The sequence below is a fragment of the Perca fluviatilis genome, chromosome 9 (genome assembly GCF_010015445.1).
Source record: "Perca fluviatilis chromosome 9, GENO_Pfluv_1.0, whole genome shotgun sequence".
In the NCBI taxonomy this organism is placed as follows: Eukaryota; Metazoa; Chordata; class Actinopteri; order Perciformes; family Percidae; genus Perca; species Perca fluviatilis.
The window spans coordinates 11,671,653-11,696,455 of NC_053120.1; the positions used below are offsets into that span (position 1 = coordinate 11,671,653).

General features: G+C 41.7%; 1 protein-coding gene across 1 annotated transcript in view; it reads left to right on the forward strand.

The window, feature by feature from the left end:
• The first annotated feature begins 12,709 nt into the window (after positions 1–12,709).
• LOC120565976 (collagen alpha-1(XXIV) chain) overlaps positions 12,710–24,803 on the forward strand; it is a 102,572-nt gene continuing 90,478 nt past the window's right edge. Inside the window, exons 1-2 of the mRNA XM_039812141.1 lie at positions 12,710–12,726; positions 16,423–16,504. Coding sequence (XP_039668075.1) covers positions 16,452–16,504 — 53 coding nt within the window. The 5' untranslated portion in view covers positions 12,710–12,726; positions 16,423–16,451. The remainder of the gene's footprint in view (positions 12,727–16,422; positions 16,505–24,803) is intronic.

Genomic DNA, 24,803 nt, shown 5'->3' on the forward strand with positions numbered 1-24,803 from the left:
CAATCACACACACACTTCTGTTTGGTGAGTAGATTCACAGGGTCCCTCTGTTGGACATTTACAGGAAGAACTCAGAACAGCCTGTCAGACACACCCTGTTACCAGAAGACATGGTCCAGCACCCATGTTACTGCGCAGTAGAAACCTCACAGGTCAGTAAAGCTACTGTACAGCAGGAATGTAATGGGCTAGATGTAAGTATTTGAGCTGCTATATTAGATTCCACACAGTTTTAATGATTTAACAACAAAGCTCTGCCTTTTTCCAGGCATTCCTTGAGCCTTGCCACCTGCACTCAGATCAGACCTGAATACAAGTAGAGTTTAAATAGCAGGAGTGATGGGAGAAATGGGCCAAGGTGCTGAAAAGAAAATATCTTCCTCCTAATGGGAATACTTACCAGTTTCCTGCTTTGTTTTACCCATTTCTGGACTCTTACATCCAATGCTGTTCACAAATGTGCACCTTATTTGTCTTGGCACTGGAGCCATTTTTGTTCGAGAAAGAAAAACAGGCGAACAACAGGGCTTATACAGATATAGCTCTGTGAAAGGGGAAGATCAAGTGTCCGTGTCTCCATGCTGTAAATAAATGCAAAGGAATTAGAGTTGACAAGCAGCCGGAGTCTCTGGAATGACAGCATGGTTATTTAGCTCTGAAACACCACAAGCAAAGCCCAACACACAAATGAAAATGATAAGAAAACTGGCACAGATCATAAAATGAATGGCAGGATTTTTTTTTCAATTTGCATCAAGTAACAACTTTATAGAGAGAGCCATCTTGTTTCATTTAGGTGCATTCCCTACAATTTAGCATTTGTTTTCCTTTGAGTTGTCCAGAGGAGAATGTAGTCAGTGTGTAAACTCACCAGCATGCACTTCACAGAACATGCGGACCACAGATAATAGCTGGATGCTTTTATCCACTGTTTCTTTTGTTCTTTTACTCACACCACAGGCTACTTATTCAGAGGAAATTGTTCACAGATCTAAACTCGATCACTGTCTTGAGGTTTCTTTCCATTTAATTCCCTTTTGGACTTTGTCAATGACTTCATGTTGTTTTGCCTTTATTTTGACATTTCTTTCTCTTTCTGGGAAGAGTTGGACTTTCTGAGCTTGATGATTTTTTCATCTTTAAGTGATTGTGATTACGTTTCCAGTGTTACATTTGAAAAACTCGCAATGTTGGTGAATTTGATGTTTTAACTCAGTTAGTGTACTGTTTATTGTTGATTTTGATACTTTTGCTAACTTTAGACTTAAAGGAACAGTTTTGGGAAATGTGCTTGGTCTTGCCGAAAATAATATAAGAAGATTGATACCACTCTCACCTTTGTATTCTTAATATGAGACTGCAGCCAGGAGACAGTTAGCTTAGCATGAACTTATTTACCTTTGGACATTCAGGCTAGCTGTTTCCCCTTGCTTTCAGTCCTTATGCTAAGCTAAGCTAAGCACCTCCTGGATTTAGCATCAAACATAAAATACCTTTTCAAAACCCGCTGGGTAATCTGTAAATGGATTGTTTTAACTAACTTTATACATAAAGGAACAGTTTTGGGAAATTTCCTTGTTCTTGCTGAAAACTATATAAGAAGAAGATTGATACCACTCTCAACTTGTATGCTTAATATGAGGCTGCAGCCAGGAGACGGTTAGCTTAGCATGAACTTCTTTACCTTTGGACATTCAGGCTAACTGTTTCCCCTCGCTTTCAGTCCTTATGCTAAGCTAAGCTAACCACCTCCTGGATTTAGCATCAAACATATAATACCTTTTCAAAACCCACTGGATAACCTGAAAATGGATTGTTATCAAGCTAAAAGCAAAAACATACTTCTTAATTCCACAAAAGTTTATTTCCAACCAGATCTTAAGATTTCTTATGATTAGCAAACATGTTGGAATAAAGTAAAGTTAAATCAAAACCTCTTGGGATGCCAGGTAGGTAAAATATTTTGAGACATATTCAAATATTCAGTAATTCCTTTGTTTCTGTCGATAACTAACAACTACAAGAAAAAAGGTCTTCAATTTCCATCCCAAAAAGTAAATTATAGAGTCAAAAATGATTTTTGTTACATTTAACTTACATGGGCTAACACACGTATTATTAAAAAAAGAAAACATAATAAATGTCATAATAATTCTGTTTTTCAAGCACTAATAATATACATACTACCTTTTTGGCTCTCAACTGCCAGCCCATTTATTCATACTAAAGATGTTAAAAACATGTCCTGAATATACAGCTTAATTTTTTTAAAAGGCTCATTCATTTGCTTAAACCGCTGGGCACTGTAGTTTTGGCAAACAATACTCAAACAGAAATAAAAACTTTCAGCTGCAGATTAATACATATTTGGTGCTGTACTGTATGTTTTGGTACTTTATCTTAAGTATCTTATCTGAGAACCCTGACCGGGCTTTCGGTGACTCGGTGGCCTCGACTCTGAGGACCCCCTGTTGAAGATCCCTGATTTAGGTTCATTGAGAAAACCTATGAATGGAGTTCTTTGAGCCAGTTAACGCACACTGCAGGACATTCTAAATCTAATGTCTTTTTTAATCCAAGAAGTGACCTAAGAATTTGCTCATGTCTATGTAATACTGCTGGCAGCCTGGACAGCATACACATATGAAGTAATGATGATGCAGTCTTTTGCTGCGGGCCAGCCACACCAAACCTGGCTGTAGCGCTGATAGAAAACACATGAGGTAGTGGTGATTGCCCATCTGTGTCTGGAGCCTGGCATTTTAACCTGTGTTCTGGCTGACAGGTGGCACTGCTTCGCCCCAGCGAACACAGAGACCTGGGCTATTTTTTGCCTCGGTGAGAGGAGATGGTGACACTGGGCAGCTGATGGAAAGACGTGTCCGAGATTAAACTAGTCCTGATATGCAGGGAACAATACAGATATGCGTTTTGCACCTAAAGCAGCTATTTTCAATATTTTTATAATAACAATATATCTAATGACTATGTGAAAGGTGTCATGCAAAGTGACAAACCAACAGATAATTATCACCTGACCCTGCAATTTCCTAGCCTAGAAATCTAGACGCACCCTAGCGGCAGGGAATTTAATTTGCAGCCAGGGGGGTCGGTCTAGGCACTCTCCCTTGGCTTGCGAGCTGGAAAAACCAAACTCTGGTCAGGCCAATCACATCGTGTATAGAGTCGGTAGGCGGGCTTATGGCTGCTGCTGCTGGGAACAGCGGTCTTCTGGAAGACTTGGAGTTAAGCTTTTCTTTGAGAAAAGAACAAAGAACGGCACTGAAATCATTCTTAAAAAAGGAAGATGTGTTCGGAGTTTTGCCGACTGGATACGGCAAAAGTTTAATCTATAACTAGCTTCTCTTCCTTCTTCGTTGCTCTGCCTGGTTGTAGCGCTATCCTATTGCGTGCAGAGGGAATTTGAAAGACAACCGTTTATCCCACCCCTCGGATTAACAACTACCAATAATGAGTTCCCAGACCCAACATCTTGATGTGGGTCTGGCTTGTCAGGCTGGTAGTTTCCCTCAGCTCTACAGAGTGGTTTGGCATCTTTCAGCTCATTTTTTTGTTTTGTTTTGAGGTTTTCTTTTTGTCTCTTATAGTATTGAACAATTGGTCTGTTTACTACCAGTCCATCACCAAATAACAGACAACTTAGCGACTAGCTGGAGAACATAGTTAAGAATTCAGCAGCTACGAGCCAGATTTTGTGGAGACAAATCTGACAGATGGTAAAAAAAGAAATAAAATACTTCCAAATAAATGCTAATCTTGATCTGAATCTGCTGGTCGTGCATGTTCACCATATCAACTTAAATGGTTATGATATTAGTGTTGTGCTAGTCTCGCTTTGCCAGACCATCCACACATTGCGGAGCAGAGGAGGGTCTGGCTACTCCACACAGCATTCCGGGATGGGAGAAAAACGTGCTCTGGTTTATTGGCATTTCTTTAAAGGGGTGATAGAATGATTATATAGGGTATTTCACACTGTTCCTTAAGGTCTCCTAATAGGGTATGCAACATTGGTTGGGATGAAAATTTCCCAGTTGATATTCTTTGGGCCCTTATGCATCCCTGTGGAATGTCTCTATTTGGAATGACAGCTTTTCTTCCAAATATGGTATGCTCATGAATATTTAGATGAGCTGCGTGCTGATTGGTTGAGGAACCACATACACATACATTGGTGACGAGACAGCAGGTCTCATATTTCAGACACTGCAACGTTATACATTGTTTGTCTGCTATTTCGTTATTAAATTCACTTCTGAGACTTTTTTATGCGAGAAATCAACTATATAAAGCTCAAATATGGGCCGTTTTATGAAGATTGATGGCTAATTGCAAATTTGGTAAGACGTGTTTGACTTCAGGAGCTCCAGACAGTCTGACGAGAAAGCGGGAACTTGCTGGGTTCCATACCCAGTGGAAAGTCACCGTTTCTGGGTTACTGGACTACTGGGGCTCGGGGCTCCTCCTTAGGAGGAGCTGCTAGCTAGGCTATGTGTCCCATTTAATCCTAGGTGAAAAGATCGGCGCTACAATTTTGGCATAACTATAGTATATTTACACTTTGAATTTTGTCACAGCATGTATATCACAGCTCTCTAAGGTCTTACAAAGCTTAGCTAACACTTGTCTGATTTTGATTTAATGCATTTTTGTGAATTTTAGAGGTCATTTTAGGAGGAGGCAAGTTAGCTCTCATTGATTGAGCTCCATCCAGCTCACTCACGGACAAGAGGCGTTTATTTCACGATCGTTTGTTTAAATAACTCAACACACATACCATTATAAGATTAACTGGAACCTGTGGTAAGAGATTGTGGGCGTAACAAGCTCGCTGACCGCGCTCTCACTCACACACACCGGCCATTTAGCAGAAAGAGGGGAGCTGCAGGCCCTGGAGCTCTGTCAGGGCAGCGGCGTTTGGTAGTCCAGTAACCCAGAAACGGTGACTTTGCGCGGGTATCAAGCAACGCGCGCTGTCGACCGTGACAGAGCTCCATCTAGCTCACAGTAGGCCGAGGTCTGTGAAGGACAGGCCGGGCGGCAATTTCTGAGATCTGCTGGGCCTATTCAGAAGACTACCTGATCTCAGATCAGTGGTGTAGACTATGTAAATGTTGGGTCGTGACAAAGATAGAGACCAGAGCCAAATAGGGAGGAGCCACCGAGTTGACGTCAACTCGGTGGCTCGTTGAGATTTGCCCATTTTCAGAGGCAGTTTGCAAATTGTGAGATTTGCAGAGGAAAGAGGTGTCAATGGGATTTTGAGGTTCTATGTATGTCCTATTTACCCACCAAACTGTCATTCAACTATGACAAGGTAAAATTGGTTTTGCATATTATCACCCCTTTAAATCAATCACAATCGTCATGAGCGGCGCTGTCATGCGAGAGAAGACTCAGATTGGAAAGACAGTCTAGCTAGCTGTCTCAATTTATTTAGATCTGAGGAGCAGTCAACCATAGTCCTCATCAATCCACCGAGTAAAAAAGTGGAAGGAAACGGACATCGGCGAAAAGTCATGCATCTGGCGGATTTTCCTGTGCTGTGCATATATCTTGCTTCTGCTGCCACCAAGTGGCCACATTTTTTTTTGCTGGTTTAAAGATAAGTATTTACTAGTTTTTTTCTGACTAGTTTGGGACACACACATAGTGATCTATTGTGCCTGCCTTTTGCACATTTTTATACAAAAGCCAGCCCTTGCACAATCTGAAAATGATCTACTTTGTCCTTTTTTTGGCGACATGTTGAATGCTGTCTGCTTCTTGATCATGTCGTCTTCTTCTTCTTCTTCTTCTTCTTCTTCTTCTTCTTCTTCTTCTTCTTCTTCTTCTTCTTCTTCTTCTTCTTCTCATTTGGGGTGTTATTGTGGAAACCAGGGATCACAGCGTGTCCTCTTCTCCTGCAGCAGTAAATGTATGTTTACAACTGAAAACTGGGAACAATTTTCTGTGCAGTTGTTCCTAATCGTCAGCAGAACACATTGTTTTTGTGTTCTTGCTCTCCGAAGAAATAAATAGGAAACCTGTTTTTCATTTTTTGTGTTTGAAGTTCTGAGTGGATGCACTTGGGCTTCTCAAAGGGTCTGCACGGCTGCAGTTTCATGCACAGGTAGGAGAAGAATGGAAGACACTTTAAAAGAGGAAGAGGTAGGAGCTTTTATTTTATATTGCCTCATAGAGGCCATCCACAACTATTGAAACACAGATATGAATCATCAAAACATTCACACATGTAAAAGCCATAAATCAAGATGTTTCCCACATTCAGAGTGTTTGTTTAAATCTATTTGGAGTCACAGATGTGGAGTGTATATTAATAGAAAACCGTATTAGCTTAAAAATAGCTTCCCTTTCTGAGATTATCTGAATGTTCCCTCATATCGACTTTATGGCTAAGCAGGCCAAGTCAAAAATCAAAGAGAGTTTGTGAAGCCAAAGAAGAAGCGCTCAAGAGGCCTGGGATGTTTCTGTTCTCCAAACTTGGCAGAAGTATCACAAACCGGATGGTCCATTTTAGCAGAGCCACCATGCTCTGGTGTTGTGACAGGTGTCTGCGGTAAGGCTCCTTAGCACCTTTAAAAACATCCTGATCTCTCCCTTTGAACCTATGGGCTGACATGAGGGCAGACGAGAGGCTACTTGCAAACTCCAGTTATTTCATGATATTATTGTTTTCAGTGTAAACGGGAGGGGAAATTACCATTTACCTAGCCCCGAACCACCCTCTGCTAAAAGCCATTATGAAATGATGAATGACGGTCGACAGATGAGCAGAGAGGGCTGGACGGGGGTTGACCTGAAAGTTTAGGCGTGCCTGTGGTCAGAGCAGGCATGGGGAATATTTATAACCCTCTAAAAGAACGGGAAAGGCGGCAGCAAGACGGTGTGAAGTCTTTTCTGGGTTGGACACTTGTCACTCCCGTGAAAGATTGACATGCATTGCTGAAGCCCCGTGTCTCGGCTGCCAATACCACCAAGGTCGCTGTTGTGCAGCACTTCATTACTGTCTCCTGTTGTCGCTCTAGCACCTGTGGGATCTCTTCTGACAGCTACTCTCTGTCGGAAACTGGACCTGGCTACTACTACAAACTGTCTCCGTGTATCTCAGTGCGGCCAAGTTTAGTTTAGTGTTTGTAAATTGCACTTCAAATACTTCCAAACATTATAATATGTGTATTTGCAATGCATTGTCACAGTAACCGTTTGGCTTTTGGAGCTTTCCCAGAGTCGTACACCTTGTTTCAGTCCATGCTGAGTCAGACTTTCCCTGTTAGCTAAGACAGCACATGTGCTTGTGTCATTCCCTGATAACAAATCAAGAGGTTAAAGGAGTCGTTTGACACTGGGAAATACGCATATTTGCTTTCTTGCCAAGAATTAGATTTAGATTGATTGATTTCACTCTCATAGCTGTACTGTAAATAGGAAGTTACCACCAGCAGCTGGCTAATTTAGCATTAAGGCTGAATAGGCAGGGTTCAAAATTAGCACAATCTACTAGCCAAATGCTGTTAAAGTATGCAAGTGGCTGGTAGATTTGCTTCACTCACCATCCAAAAAGACAATGGTAATCTATTGATTGGCTGGTAAAATTTGAACATTTGGCTGGTGGACGAAAAAGTTCATTTTGAACATGGGAAACAGTTAGCCTGGCTCTGTCTAAATGTAATACAATCCACCTACCAGCACTTCTAAAGCTCACTAAACACATTATATCTTGTTTGTTTGATCTGTACAAAAAACAAAGTGCAACTATTACTGTATGCTAAGCTAAGTTAGCTGGATGCTGCCAGTAGTTTTACAGACATCTTCTCATCAATCTCTCGGCAATAAAAATAAATAATACATGTTGAACTTTTTCTTTAATTGCATTTAATCCAATAATCTAATACTGTTTACCCATGTTTTATGTAATTCGTACAGTGAATATTGAATTATACAGAGAGATGAAAGGAGATGAGAGGATATACAGTATGTCAAAACACAACTGATGAACAAATGATTTTCTTTGTAACGTTCTGAATCTCTAGCATGATTGTTCAACACTTTATGCCTGCGTAAAAGTTTATCATCATCACCGCTGGCTTCACTTTACACGGAAAATATACAGGATCAGGCATGAATTACTCGCAGCCCTAATGGTATCACTGGAGATAAGAGGGGACATGCCTTTTAAGCCATTCTCTCAACCCTCTCAAAGAAATGAAAGGGGATTTTGTATGAGGAACATTGTAGTAAGCAAGCATAAAGCCACTCTCTGTTCCACAGCCAGATCCTCAGAGAATTCACGCCAGAGGATCAGCTCCAGAGATGAAAGTGAGGTCAAGGTGGTTTTTTTTCTCCTCCTCCCTAAACCAGGCTCTCTTCTCTTCTCCTCTCCTCTCCTCTCCTCTCCTCTCCTCTCCTCTCCTCTCCTCTCCTCTCAAACTGAGAGCAGAAAGAGGTCTGAAAAATGATGGATAGATTAAGTATATGGGCCCTATCTTGCACTCAGCGCAATTGCCTTTGTACACCGACGCATGTATCATTCCTATTTTGCACCCGACGCACAGCGGACTTTTCCCTCCACAGACGCACGTCGGTAAATTAGGGAATGTGTTTGCGCTCCCGGGGGCGGTTCAGGGAAAAGAGGAGGCGTGTTCAGGCGCAAACGGTCCCAGGAAAAACCTGGTCTAAAGTCAGTGGCGCGTTATTCAGATGCTATTTTAGGGGCACATGCTTGGCCATAATGTAGCGTGTGCACAACGCACATACACTTTTGGCCCTTTGGCTTGTTATGTTTTATACAACATTTCCATGAATCATGGATTTGTTGATGACATAAACGAGGAAAAAAGAGGTAGATTCTAGCTAGAGTAGCGTTATCAGCTGAATATGCGCGTAAGCCGGATTGTATCGCTGGTTACTTCCCACTATTACAAATTATCATACGTAATTAGTTATATTTCATAAGATTGAAAAGTACAACTGTAGTTTATGTAAATAACACTTGCTCTGCTTGCTTCTGCTTTCTGCGTTGTTGTTGTTAAAGAAGCGAGTAGCTGAGGGCCGTACAATTAATCACAACACCAAAAAGAGATAACAAAAATATTTTTTAAAGTAAGTGCTGTAGTATAACTAGCAGGAGACAAGTAATAATTGAGGTAAGTTTGGAGACATTACCTTATTTAATCATTAAATTAATAAATATTTTTGTTGTATCTCTTTTCGATGTAGTCATTTGTAGACGGCCCTAAGCACTCGTCTAACTGCAGGTAGCAGCGCAGCAGCAGCAGCAACAGAGAGCTGAAGAGAGCAGGCAAGTGTTCATAAACTTCTGGTGTACTTACAAACTTTCCAATCCATCGTTTTATGAGAGCATAACCTATTTGTACTACTGTAGATGTTTGGTATCATTTCGGGCATTATTAGTGGGGTAACTTACAAGATACAAACGTGGGTCCATTAGCCCCTAAGATATTCAGCTGATAACGCTACTCTAGCTAATTCTCCCAATGTTCAACCCAGGTGAAAAAAAGCTTCTGGGGGGTGTTTGGCTCGAGGTCATGGTGCAAAGGACCCTAGGGTGAATTACTCCGAACCATCACTTTAAGGAGACGTGATGTTGAACTACGGTGGGATTGGACACTCCAGCGGAATCTGGTCCGGGAGTAATGCGCGATGTGCTCCTGGTGGAGCGGGTGGACGGAGATGGAGTGGGGGGAGGAGGAAGGGGCACAACAGGAGCAGGTGGTGCGTTTGGAGGCCCACGCTCCATGGCTGCAGCAATCCTCTCCAGACTTTAGGAGATGCGCCCGAGAGGAGCAGCAACATCGCCACCCGGTCAAGACGGGCATTTATTAGCCTACTTTGCCGCATTCCGGACAGCTCCCGCTGGCGTGCGCCAGGCAAATCCGCCGTCATAATAGCAATCCGCCATGGAACAATTGCGCCTGCTCTTAAAGGGAATGTGAGATGACGCTCTCATTGGTTTATTTCACGTTACGCCCAAACCACACCTAGCTACTTCAGACCAACCCATTTTAGATTTGCGTCGGGCGCAAGAGTCATTTATCCCGCCGTTATAATAGCAACAGCGCCCGAGATCCGCCCACTAAACTACTTGCGTTTCACGTTTGATACTTGCATTTCAGATCGTTAAAATAGGGCCCTAAAGCTGTCTTTGTCAACTATTGTCCAAGTTGAGCCAGGTTGTCTGAATTAAAACACTTCTCTTTTAACCAGCATGTGATTATTGGATTTTATACCCAATAATTATACTTTTACTACTGTTTTTGTAGCGTTTGTGCATTGTGTAACTTGTGGTATAATATGTAGCGCTGTGCCTGAGGTAAAGCTGTAAATTGAACCTGCTTTTTTAATGCAGGATCTTTCAAAAACCTGTCAGAACAAACAATGCAGATATCTTTATTAAATCCTCATAAGAAACATCACTATTATACAAACACATGACTATTCCTTTTCAAGTTCACACAGGACAAGGTCAGAAAAGCACTGAATGATATACCTACTTTTATGTGTCAGTAGCAATAGTTAATGTTGCCTTAAGCTTACTTCATCATGCTTGCAGGGTCACCATGCTGGATGTATTACTCCTCTGTGTCTGAAAACAGATGTTATTTATCCCCATCGCAAAGGAAATGCTTCAGGTTTTTGTTTAAACTGTGTTTCATCATGCCAAAAAATTACTACCAAAGAGTTAAAGGTGCAGTAGGTAAGTCTTATAAAACTAACTTTCTGACCCTATGTTCCAGTAGAACTACATGAAGCAGGTCATTAAAATCTGTTCAGATGCACCAATCAGGGCCAGGGGGGGTGTCTAACTACTTGTCAATCACTGCTCATGCACACACATTCATTCTCCCTTGTGGGGGGAGGGGCTTAGGAGACCGTTTTGTGCTTTAGCATAAAGGGGGGAGGGACTAAGAGGTTGTCGATGTTCAAATGTTTTGGCTAAGTCCTGGATCTTCGCAATCCTACCTACAGCACCTTTAAATACTCTGATTGACATGTACCCCTAAATTAAAGCTTAAGAGTTTGCATGTCCATACAGTGGAGCCACTTTCCTTAAAATTTCCTCATTTCCATCCTGCATTTATTTCATTTGGAAAATACACAATTTTCCTTTGTCCCCTTCAGTGAGAAAGACGGGAAAAAACATCAGAATACTTTGGGATGTCAGCCTGATTTAACAACAGGTTAGAGCTACCAGGGACAGACAGCAGCAAAGAAGCAGGAGTGGAACATTCACAGTATAACAAGCAAAATGTCACATTTCTTCTTTTCCTGTACTCATTTTTTACTGCCAGGCAATTGTTTACTAGCTATAGTCAAATTCAAGTACAGACACTGCACTGGTTTCCCAAGCACTGTTAATTGATGATGTTAAGGAAACCATAACCTTAAACTCACCTTAAACATGAGTAATTTATGATGCTGCAACCTGTGATTTTGGCTGCATCGGAATGCCAGGAGTTTTGAAAAGTTGACAGACGGGCTTGTTTTTGTGGGTTTGGTTGACTTCTGCTCGACATGTGCAAAACTACTTACACACGCGCACACACACACACACACAAACCCCTCCGTGGGCACAGCTGAAAAATGAGAAGTGAAGGAAAGAACACTTGATTTCAATGAAGCCACAATATAAAACTTGTTTTTTTGCACATAATGAATGATAAGAAACCTCACCAGTTTTCTTTGAATTGAATTATGTTTCAGGATACTGTTCAAATGAGCTATCAACTAACCAGGCATTGTTTCAAGAGCCATAGCTGTAAAATCCGCCCGGAGTGCTTACAAGGCTTCACAACGAAAAGCCAAACGTGAGGCAACACCTCCCTGTGCAGCATGTGTGTTCCTCCTCCGTGCCCTCTCTCCACCCCATATGACCCGCAAAGAGACTTTCACTTTCCCTGCACACTCCCAAACTTCCTCTCAGCCCAAACTCCCCCTTCACCCTGGACTCCCCTGGCCCCTCTCTCCCTTCGTTCCCATGGTCCCTTAAGCTCTGCAAACCACCTCACTGCATTCACACACACGCTCTTACATGGATCATTGTTTCAGCTATCAACTGCTCTGTATTCCACCATCTGTTCTCCCAGCTGTTGCCCACTCTCTCCCCGCTCGGCACATCCCTACGTGCTGCTGACACGCACGCAGGACAGAAATTACCATCTTGAAATTACACAGGGCCATGTCTGCTAATTAGAGACAGCGGCAGGTTTAGTGTCTAGCCAGTCTGCAGGTAGGGTCAGCTGTTAACCTGGTCACACAGACCTATTACTCTCCCTCAGGCTGATATTTGGCAGATGCTTACTGATGAGCTGTTTACCTAATGAGGCACACTTCACCAACCGTGTCTGCAGTATCATGTCAAGGAGAATGGACTTACAGTAAGCACTCAAAAGCACATTTTTATTATGTCTTCCGGCTGGTTACAAGACAATGTTTTGTTTTATGCTCTACCGACCATAGAGCCTTCCCTCCTCCTCGTCCACTTTCCTGTTGCTTTTTTTGTTTTCCACTGCGGATAGTACCCCGTTTCCCAGCTGATAGCCATAGCAACGCCACGTGAAACTGCCTTGACATCATTTTCAACGCAACACTGCTGGATGCTTTCATCAGCAACGATGTCTGCAATTTACGGCGTAGTGTATCCTACGGCGTGGTTTTGTGGGCTGCCATTTTTTAAAGTCTGGGGTGAGTTAATAAAACAATTGCTGTTGCTATGACGGTAGCTTCGCTTTTTAAAAATGGCGGGTTTTTGCAGGATATCTCCTGTGTCACGACGTTTCTCTCTGAAAAAGATTGAGTCGAGTTAAGTAGAGCTGTGCCGTACCATGCAGTGGAAAAGTTAAACGCAGAATGCGTAGGATTTGTAGGTTGCGGTTTGTAAACACGACTTTCACAGTTGTCCGCTCGCCCCGGCTCAACAAGGGTTAGGGTGCTTGCCAGCGGGTGAAAGCCAATCCCAGATTCACTCTCATTCTGCAACTAGCTTTGTTCTGCCACGCTATATTTGCGTTTATTCTGCACTGTGTCCGCCATTTTTGTAGCCTACTCTTGGATGCATGCTTTCAATCAGGCATCTGGTCACGTATTTATCGAGGTCGACACCCAGAAACGTCCCCAACTACAAAATAAAATAAGAAAATACAGGCAGAGGGCAGGGTCTCTGCAGATACAGACACTGACCTACACTTCTAGTGGGTCATACGTGTGATGAATGAGAGGGATTCTTTTTAGTCTATACATTTTTTTAGGAAAATGTTTCTTATTGTGCCTTTAAAGAAAGCATGTTATCCATTGCTTCTAAACTTTTTTTATTAGCAATTTTGGTACAGTAAGAAGTCAAGCTAGATTGGACATGTGCTCTTTGTGCATTATGTAATATTTGATCATATGGAAGGACTTTGTCTGTGACCATGTGCTGCTCAAAATCCTGCCTGGCCTTCATGTACTTCTGAAACTCCATCATTGTCTGAAAACACTGGTCCATTGACTACCATGGTGATTCTGGCTTCATTGCAACACGGTTTTTGGCCACCTCATTGGCTACATTATGAAACTGTGGAAGGGGAATACCACATGTTTCAGGAGGCGGTCAGCGTACACTAAACTGCGTCTGCTCATTCCTCAAGAGAGTAAAAAGAGAGGTGATCTGATTCTGATTATTGGACACCAGTCGTTTGGGCCTAACATTCTGATGCTCAGTGCACAATGGACTGATTAGTACACATCTGGACGTAAAAAAAGAAAAGAAAATTCATCTTGAAAAGTTTGCTGTAAATCTGCGTGCATACTTGGCTGAAGTAATTTTATGGTATAATATAGTAAAAAGCTTTATAGAACCTTTTTGCAGCATGAGAGCCCCTATATCAATAATTTCATCAAGGTTTTATCAACATGACAGATGTCTGGATTCAAACTTTCCCATGTGTTTATCAGTCAGCAAATGGCAAATGCCCTAGTTCTCTAAGAAAGATAATATTTAAGCCTCCAATGGCAATGTCAGGGCTTTGCTACAAACTGATCATGTAATTATTTCGTTCATGATGTTGATTCACGCTCTTGTCAGAGAACCAGCATTTCAACATTTTTGTTTCCTGGAAGTGGAAGAAAACATCTGGTCGACGCATTGATATCCCAAGATGCTGGCTGATGGCAAAGCCAGCGAGAGAGAGAGAGAGAGAGAGAGAGAGAGAGAGAGAGAGAGAGAGGGTGGATCCAGTGCAAAGTGCTTCCTCTTCTGAGACAACTGTCTTTGATGAAGAGGGGGAAGTGAGTTTGACCCACTGGTGCAGACACACACAGACCTCTGTACCTTGTTTGGAGGCACCACAAAATGAATGCTCTTTTATTAGCCTCGCTGTTTATCGTGGCTAGTTGGCTCGCTTGGAGTTTCCATGTCCCTTTGACCTCTCTTATATTACTCCTTTTTGCGCATTATGACTGTTCACTGTAACTGTCTTTTTGCTGTTTTCTGGTTAAGAAACGCTGTGTGCTCCACCTGGGATTAGAGGCAGAAACTGCTCTGTCTCCTAGTAGTGTCCCCCCCAGTTTCCTAAACTGCAAACCATATGGACTACCTCTACATCCAGGCTGAGCGGAGGGAGGCTGTGGACATCTGAAGATGGATGCTGGGGGATGTGGCGGGGGGAGGAAGGGTGGTCCACAGAGCTCTGTTTGTTCTAGGTTAATGGGTTAACCTTGTTCAGGAAAGGTGGAAGTACGGTTAAAGCCAGCTTGTTTGGAAAAATCGATGGGAGAGATAAAGAAAAGAATTTTTCAAGCAGGAAACACAGCGGTGCTGCGTTCAGACATGGTTACAGAGAAACAAAGAAGGGCTATTTCTAACTTTAATCAGTGCCAGAGCAAAATAATTTTTTTTAGTTTGTTACAGTTTGTGCACCTAATAAATCTGTGTTTGTGTAAATCTCATGAATGAACACAATGCAGCAGCTGGAGCTGATGCAAAAATCCTAACCCCTCAAACTACATGGAATGCTACCCAACCTGTTAAACCCCCTTCACATTTCATATTCTCAGGCCTGCTCAGGATTATGTCACATGGTGGTCTGTAACAGAACTTTATTTCATTTTATGTGAGTAGAAATGCAGTTAATTATTTTGGATGATGGCCAAAGAAAATGAAGTCCACCGATGCCACATCGCTCTGGACGGCACTGTGCATATACTGTATGTTTTATTTGTATGTTTTCACACCAAACCCGACATTCTCATATGATCATTTGCATCATTTTTGACTGTTTGAACCCTATTGGATCATTAATCAACCAAACAATGCCAAAAATACTTTCTCACATACTTGTTGTGGCTTATCTTCATACTGCCAAGTGCTTATGAGATTCAAGTGAACTTTTGCTGTGTCTAATCATACTGCAGAGCAAAATGGGAACTCCACGACCTACACCCCTGCTAAGAAAATACACTCTTAGATAAGGGTGCATTTTTAGATATTTGTGTGCAAAGACTGTTCAGTAAGTAAGTTTTAGTACCAAAATAAAGTGGTGTAACCTAGTCCTGGTAGGAGTCAGATACTCTTGCCATTAGGCTATGCCAGAACAACAGTGCCTTGAGATGGCAGCACCTGACAGATTTGCTTGTCAGCAAATAACATGACGCTGCACCAGCTGATCTCTTCTATTTTTCTCTGGCATTATTTCAGTCTTGGTGTGTACTATTTTGGTATGAGTCAGTAAACGTACGTTTGTGTTTTTTTGCAAGCAAGTTAATGCTGACTTGTAATCAGAACATCCCCTCTGCAGAGTACGGTTAACATGGGTATTGTAGGCATATACCTGCTTTGGGCTAATACGGTCGTCAAAGTAGACAAAGGGCATTGATGAACACAAGCCACAATTCTATCCGTGATGTCACGAGCCTGTAACTGGTGAAATCCAACACCACCAGCTGGTAGGAGTTGTGTTGGGGTGAATACGGATCACCTTGGATCAGTGCAAGTCAAGGCACATAGCACAAACCACCGCCTGGGGGTAAAGACGCACAGAGCTGGATCGGCTGTTGTGTTGGACCACTCTGTCGAGCACCGACTCTCTGTATCGCACACAGCAGTCGAGTTAACACTGCTGCAATCTGAATAGTCGCTCTCCAAGCCAAGTTTTCTATGCAACTGTTGCGCGTCTCCACTTTGGATAGAAATAGCCTGATCACTGCGCGCCGCAGAGCGCAAAGGATCTGAGAAGCTCTGGTTTGAACGAGTGGGAGAGATATCTCCTCCGGACTGCAATAGTTACGATGAGGAAATTCTGAGGTGGCAGAACGCATCCGTCCACTTTACGCTTCCGTTGGCTGTTACCAAAGGGTTAGCCCATGAGCAGGCATCCTCTTGAGTGTGATTCTGTTTTTACCCAGATCTCTGCTGCCTGGACAAATGCATACAAATGCATTTAGGAGCTCAACGGACAAGGAGTGGACACGTTTCCGCGGCAGCAACGTAAGTGGCCATTTAGTTTAATAGTATGCAGATGTTTGGCTACCTATGCAGATTTGAAACTGTTCCTAGAACAGGTTTTCATAAAAAATGCAACTTGGGGACGTATTTCTGTTCTCTGGCGTCTTTCTCTGACAGGGGCGCCAATTGACTAAACAAAGTCCCTGCAGCTAAAAGTTTTTGCAACCAAAACGTGACTGACAATACAGTATTTTCATTCAGTCAATTCGGTAAATGCATAGAGTTTAATATTGAAATCACTGGTCTCTATCATTAATGCTTTCAATTAGATCCCTTTGTTTCTGCTGACTTTTCATTATGAAGTACAACTGCACACTTTGAAAGGTTTGAATATTTACTGTGAACCTCTTTTTTATTCTCGGATGATCTTGATAAATGTAGCTGACATCTCAGAAGTAGTACCTGTAAGTGCACAAGTCTTGGCTTTGAACTCGCCACATGAACATGCAGCCTGGAATCTCCTACATTATATTCTGAATACCATGTGGCCAACTGCTGAACACCCTTCTTTTTATTTGTCTTTCACTCCCATAGCTATGATAAGCTGGGAAATAAACACTGTAAATGGCTTGGAAGCAATGATGCTTACTCAGCATGTCACTGATAAATCCTTGTTATACTATATGAGGATATATATATATGAGGACAAGAGCAACTGTCAAGGACTCAAGATCTAAGAAATGAATCAAACGCTGTCAGTGTTTAGGCTTCAAATGGGAAAAATAATCTATTCAGTGCCTTTACACCTAAACATTCCTCATGGAAGTGTTTATTATTGACATCCTGCATGCAGGTTTTGTTGTCCTGTTACATTCAGCTGGGACTGTGGAGCTACAGAAATGTGCATGCCTCCATAGGCAACAGGAAATATATTTTCTTCTATCAGAAGTGAGTCCAAGTTGTCTGTACTCTATTATGATTTCCTTCCAGATAAGATCTTAAAAGAACTGAGCTCACACCCCATTCTGTTGTTCTCTGCTGATACTGTATGCTCATTGCAAAACAAAATGGACCTGATATCCTGAGAGATCCATTTTTTTTTTTTTTTTTTTTTGTAATTGAGAGTGAAAATGAGAGCCTTATGGGAGAGCTGCGTGGACTGAGAACAAGTGTGGCCTTCCTTGAATTCACGGGGAGAGTGTGTGCGTATGCATCAGTGGTTAACTGGCTCCTGAGCTCCAGACAATCACCCACTGTTGCAAGAATTGCTGCTCCATTGCTGCCGGGGGTTGGACTGTATAGCTGCAGAGACTCACAGCTGTACACTTGCCTGAGGGCATTCTGTCTCCTCAACGCTGCCTGGTAGTTCCTTTTTAATAAGTTGATGATGCAAGTGTTTCAGGAAGTGGAGATTTACTTGGGAGGAGGGGGTCTAGACTAATGACTGATAAAAAATGTTAAATGATGAATGATGTTGAGGTGGAACTTGTTATTGTCTGGTGCACTGACACAGTGGTTAGCTTACAATGACATTTAGTTTAATGATTCCAACTACTGTGTGGTGCACCTGTGCTTTAATAATAGGTGTGTTCAGTGTGTTGCTGAGGTGTTGGATAGATGTATTCTTTGTTATTCTGAACATAGATGTAAATTAGGAGGGTACCCTAACTGACAATGAGGCATAACAATTACTGGCAGGAGGCTACTGCAGGTATAGACCTTGTTTATGTGATGATGCAAATGCAGTGTTTTCCTAGGTTTGTAGAAAACTTAGGTGCACATATTTGGTGGGATTTTAGGGGTCCTCCCTCAAGAAAATGTTATATTTTTCAACAAAGAAAATGCAATTTGACATCATTTTGAACCCTTATTATTACCATATGTGTGTCTAAAACGTTGGAAAAGCTAGAGCATGATGATACTTAAATAACCCTCAAAATGCTTAAAGAGAAACGTTGCTAAAGAAGTCCACTGGGGACCATCTACAATCATTAGATCGGAAAAAAAGTAATTTAGTTACATTCATTCGGCTTAGGTGGTGCCCAAAACGGCTTGGGTGCTGCGCCTAAGCCTTGTAGGAAAACCCTGAAATATCAATAAACACACTCTTCTTAAATAACTGGGCCACAAACAGGTCTATTTAGAAAATATAAGTGACAATGTTTTCCATCTCACTTCTCACCAACTCTGACTCTTGTCATTACATACAAGTACAGACACTGTGGGGCCATCATCGCACTTACTATAATGACCTTTAATATGGCCTCACATCTCTTGTTTTGTCTTCCATGTATTTTAAGCTAAAGAGTCTGTAATTTCTTGGCCAATAAGAGTTAGATAAGCTCAGTTGAATCCTGGGTGGTATAACATCAAGTTTAAAAGAGCAGTGTCTCAATGATTGGTATCTAACCGTGCAGCTAGTTTAAATATCAGTTATATCTGCTGAGAACTCTGCCACCACCCCATTACAATGGAGGTGAGTAGAAGTTGCTTGTAAAATGTGAAACCTGTATTAACTTTGACAGAGATTTGAAAAAGTGAACAGTAAAGTGTCTTACAAGAAACAATGTCCACGTTACTCAGGCTAATTCCTCACTGTGACCATTTCTATTAGGAACTATTTTCTGGTGAAGCCTGTTGAAAGGCTCTGCTGAGGTGGAAAAATGTTTTCTTTTGCCATTATTTGTGTGAGCTGTGAAACTGATTTAAACCTAAAAAACAGAAATGTGTATTCTCACCCGTAAGCAAAAATAATGAATGGTGGAATGACAGCCTGTCCACCTTGCTGCAGTACACTCACCTTCTCCACACCAGTGCCTGTAGATATTTTGGCCTGTCGGTGTGAGTGAGTGTATTTAACCCTCCTAACATCTGCAGGTCCCCCCCACAACAGGTAAAGAGCAAACTATTAAAGGCCGGTAGAAGTTTACTCACAGCCCTTTGTCTGCTCACTGTCTTGTGGACTAAGTCAATCTTTACTCTGGTCTTCAGTGACCTCTTGACTCCATCTGAGTGAGCACAAACATGCACCACGCTCGACTCTTTGTCAATTAAGAAGCATCCGGACATGACATACCAGTCTTACAAAATTATATTTATATTGTTATTCATGAGTTGTTTGCGGTAGTTTGGAAATGTGTCCAATCTAAAAGTATTTCAAGAGTTGGCCAGAGAGAGATCTTTAAGTGGGTCAATTGAAACCTGGAAACTTGTTGAATTGATAATTTTTGCTCACGGCCGTTTAGACATGAAGAAGACAAGACCACTTGGTGCTTCCATAGTGAAGTAATTATGATCAGGACACAGGTGCTAAAGTGGAAACACGGCCAGAAAGAACAGATATTGGCTGTAGAACAGTCACTTGCTCATGTCCAGGAATGTTTTGGTCGAGATTGAGAAGCGAAGCAAGCATGCAGGAACAGAACACCTGACTAGTAAGACACTCAGATGTTGAAATATCCGCTTGGTTTTAGTATGGGGACTCTGTGTGTCTGTTGTGTGTGTGTGTGTGTGTGTGTGTGTGTGTGATGCTGGGTCTTAACAGGAGCAATCTACTGTATGTATGATGGATGTAATTTGTCAGATTTCTCTCTCTTTCTGTCTTTGCAAAGGGACTTCTATTATGAGCTCCTGAGAGCACTGCGTCAGTTTACGTGTCAAAGTTATTGCCTTTCCTCTGTTTTGAATTCCACATCAGTTAAACTGAGCCACATTTTTTGCCAAGGGGGCATAGAACAGTGGAGGCTAGGCAATTGCTAAGGTCAAGATCTATAAATCATAAACCCTAATTTTCTGGATAATGACTCTATGTGGAGTACTTCTAACGAGTACTACATCTACAGTACTGTTATGGTATTTTCAAGGCAAAAAACAATCCTTTCAAAGTCAACGGAAGGGATGGAATGTGACGGGTCAGTCTAGGTGACTCCCATCGGGTTGGTTTAGATGGTCCCAACCTGTCCTTACAAATCAGAGAACCTCTCCGCCAAAGGCAAAGTAAAGAGGCACTTTCGTTGTGCACGATGTTTACCTCAAACACAGATCAACAGCAATTTTACCGGTACCCGTTCTTTTTTTGTTTATCCCCTAAATAGGTTAAACATTTTAGAGTTGTTTGCGCAGATTAACAGCTTTGCATGCTTTGTTGATACTAATGGAACTCAGCGCAAATTCTTTCAGGAAGACTTCTGAATAACTTTAATCACCACTATCTCTTCCTAAAGATAAGCTGTCTTTTCAGGCAAACGTGCAACCCTCCTCCTCCCCTTCCACCTCTGGTCATCGTCAACCACTGCATCCTGAGTCCCTTTCTGGCAGACGGCTCCTTCGTTCGGTCTCCGGGTTCCCTCTCCGCCATCACCAGTGTTTAGGCTCCATCCGGGGGAATATGTCTGGCTTCTCTACCCCTTTTAAAATATTTTTAACAATGAGTCTAATCCCCAAACGCTCTGTACATTTCATATTATGCTTATGTACTATAAATCTTTGCATATCTGCAACAAAGTCTCTCCTGATTGACATGGATTTGGTAAATGGCCTGCCATATTAGACATGTAAACAGTGTACTGTCAGTGTCACTGCTCACAAAGTCACTCCCTGACAGACATCAATGATGAAACTAAGAATATTGTTTCCCTTTCCTTATGAGGACCGTAAACAGAACTTAAGTGACATTGCTCTATTTGCCAAGCCATATCGAGCACTTACCTCTCCATCTGCCTTTCAGCCTCTTCCCTCAGTTGAATGAACCATTGTTAGGCATCCAAGCTAATTTTGAGGGGAGAAAGGCACGATCTGTTACTGCTGGAATGATTCATTGCAGAGGGGAGTTTTAAGTTGTGATTATTTATAGTCTTGACATGACACCCACTTCCCACATAGTGGTATTTCCCTTAGTCAACAGAGCAGTGTTTGGGGAGCTTTGTCTTGCTTTCAGCAGTCTTTTCCATTAACTGCAAGGGCTGGAAAGCATGTCATAGTGTGCTGTCACTTAGACAGGGCTTTACCACAGGGTTTAATAAAGAAACGATGAAACTGCTCTGCATGTGTATATATGTATGTATGTATGTATGTATGTATGTCCTGGATATGAGGAAGTCGGTTCTGTCGCTTACTTCATACTGTTTGCATATAACTAAATAAAAAGCTTAAAAGATGTCACACAAAGCTCACCAACTGATGCTGAGGCAGAAGGATGGTGGTAGGGTTAAGGTACTTACTTGTACCTTACCTGTAATTGTGCTGAAGCGATGACCTGTGTCTGTTTGGTGGCGGAGTCTCAGGGATGCCTTAAATAGGCCTGAACAAGGAGACTGTGTGACAGACAGGTAGAAAAAAAACTGTCTGAATCAGCATCAGATGGCCCCACTTGTCACTCCAAAAGAGAATGTTAAGTGTTAGTGTATAGTTAGGTTTTTTTCTTTCTTTTTTGGTCTTTTAAACCCTGCCAACTTTTAAGGAGAACCAGCTACTCATTGGCTTCATAAATGTCAGTTTTATCATCTCCCAACAGATGAATAATTGTAATCATATATTCCCCCCTTATTGCTTTTTTTCCTGCTTTGGGGATATGTCTGTGTTCCCGGCAGTGGAATTTCACACCACTTTCTCGATGGGGAACAGGTGACAGGCGCAGCTCATAGTGTTTCTACTTACGCTCAGTCTTTTTCTTTTCTGTTTTCTCTTGTGGTCTTTTTCTCGCCTTCTCTTTCTCTTACCTTTTTTCTCTGTCTGCATCTTTGTTTTTGCTCAAGTATGCAGGGCCGCATTGCTTAGGGAAAACAAACATGGCTGCCTGTCTGTGGCTTTCCGTCAAACAGGGCCACACAAACACAGTAGCCTCTTTGCTGGTTTAATCTGGTCCTCAAATGCCATTAAGGAGAGATGTTTGTAGGATGGCTACCATGTTGTTTGTAGCCATCACACTCGCATAACAATCCCTGAAGATATATGGTGTGACAGCAGCCTGTGATTGATAGCATTCTGACATAACTGCATATTAAAATAGCAGGTTTACTGTCTCCTCCTGTCTTTTGTACTACCACCACACTGTGTTGGAAATCACAACAGTAGTTGCCAGAAACCACTTCAAGTTATGTCAGCAGCTGTTACTATGTACAGGGCTGACGGTGTGATTGATTTGGTTTTGAATGTACAGAGTATGCTTTGAAGCCGTACACCATGATTGCTCTGTAAAGTATGTTGTGGGTTATAGTTGTAGGAGAAAAGAGATGACATGTCAGTGACTTGGACTACCATTTAATGCAAATATAAAAGAATTATGCACATTTTTCCACATTTACAAAATAGTTATTATTCCATTTTTCAGTTAGGGTTTGGTGGTTTGATTTATTTGATAGTTTGACATGTGATTTGACTGATCATCATGAAGCATGAAAAACTCCACCTCTCATGCTCATCTGTGGACTGAGCAAATTACTTTTAGTAAAGCTAAGAATCCTATGATTTAAAAAAGTATATGACAGTTAAATCCAATAAGTATTATAGGAATACAGCATGGTTTATGCTAAAACTGGCACATTTTCTGTGGTTGGAGATGCTGCTCCATACTCTCCTTTTTCACACCTCTGGTTGGCAATGTCAGCAAATGTTACATAGCATTATACCCATAGGGGTGGTGAGACTGTATAACAAGGATGAAACAACGTGTTCTGCCTTTGCTGTAGTTTAAGAGATTACAGATTTTATCTTAAAACTGTGGGAATAAAAAGTGAAGACATGTGAGGGTAGTTGTACACAGTGGTCTGGCCTCTTATAGTGTTTTACACATTGCACATGATCCCCATTCAAAAATGGTATTAACATAATCTGTACGCAAAAATAACATCTGAATAAGTGAAAACAAATGTCATTGCAAAGTGCTCTGAGTTCCTTACCATTTAATTGGCTTTTTACTGATTGTAGTACATGCTGCACTCTAGCTATATGGTGGGCAGTGCCACCTAGAGGTGGGGTCAGTGAGGGCCAAAGGACTGAAGTTCCAGGAATGTATTAAAGTAAGGTCACAATATGCAGAATGAGTAACATACAATAGGTCCTAATATCTCAATGTGTGATTGATACAGTTTGAAATAAAAAAGAATTATTCTAAAGTTAGTGAAAAAAAATATTTATTTTTATTGTAAGTGCAAGTTTCACAATCTAAGATTTTGAGCTTTTCCTTTATCTGCTTTTAGTTGCATAATGAGATTTTCAAAAGCATTAGTAGCCTGTATGAAGACGCGGTTTGTGCATTGCTTAATAACAGATCACTCTTATCATGTACATGGTATAAGTGGCTTTTCAGAATGAAAGCAGATAATTATCTCCTGTGTATAAATAAAAAACAAAGCTTGTTTGCCAACCTCTTTTAAGGGCTTTGCGAATGAAGCTCGATGAGGCAAAATGCTTTTTACGAGTTTAAAAGATGAATCTCGACGTCTCTCTCTAACTCTTAGCTGGGGCTTTTCACTCTCTGTGGTCATAGCTTTTCTCAGGCATGCTTCCTTGAACAGCATTCAGTTGTTAATAACCAAATGTGCCTTTGAGACCAAATCCATCATTGTCTGGAAACAATGACATGACACAAAAATGCTCCCTGCATGACTTTTTTTTTTTAAGATTATATTTTTTTAGCATTTTAGGCCTTATTTGTGACAGAACAGCTTAGACATGAAAGGGGAGAGAGAGGGGGAATGACGTGAAGCAAAGGGCCGCAGGTCAGAACCGAACCCGCGGCCCCTGCGTCGAGGACTGAGCTTCTGCATATGGGTGCGCACTTTACAAGGTGAACTACCCAGGCACCCTCCCTGCGTGACTTTTAACTACATTTCCAGACTTAAGATGTAAAAGTTAAAAGCCTTCGTAAACACAGTCAGGTTGCCTTTTAAGGGGCTCCCAAGCTTCTTTTTTATTTATTTTTTTATCTTCCAACAACTGATTTTAAAAAGTAAATTCTTCCTTATAGCCCATGCTTATATCTTCAGTTCATATCTTGGCTATTCTAACTTTGCAGGAAATATTTCCAACCTCCACTGTCTCAAATAATTGTCCATGTATCATCACCTCGAGGCTCTATTACAGAGAGATCCTGCAGCGCCGAGATCGGAAAAGTGTCCGTGATGGTTTGCTACTCTTGTTCTTGTGGCATGTGGCGAAACTAAGTGGTATGTCATGGTTGGTTTTGGTATACACTTATAAATAGTAACATATGTCACTTGTGTTCCAGTGTCAAGTTGTAGGCCATCAACAATGTCAGCATCACTAAAGAGATATTTGCCTGCTGATTTCACAGAGACTCTTTCTCCTTATGTCAGCAGGAGAAGGTTACTCTTCTTTTTTT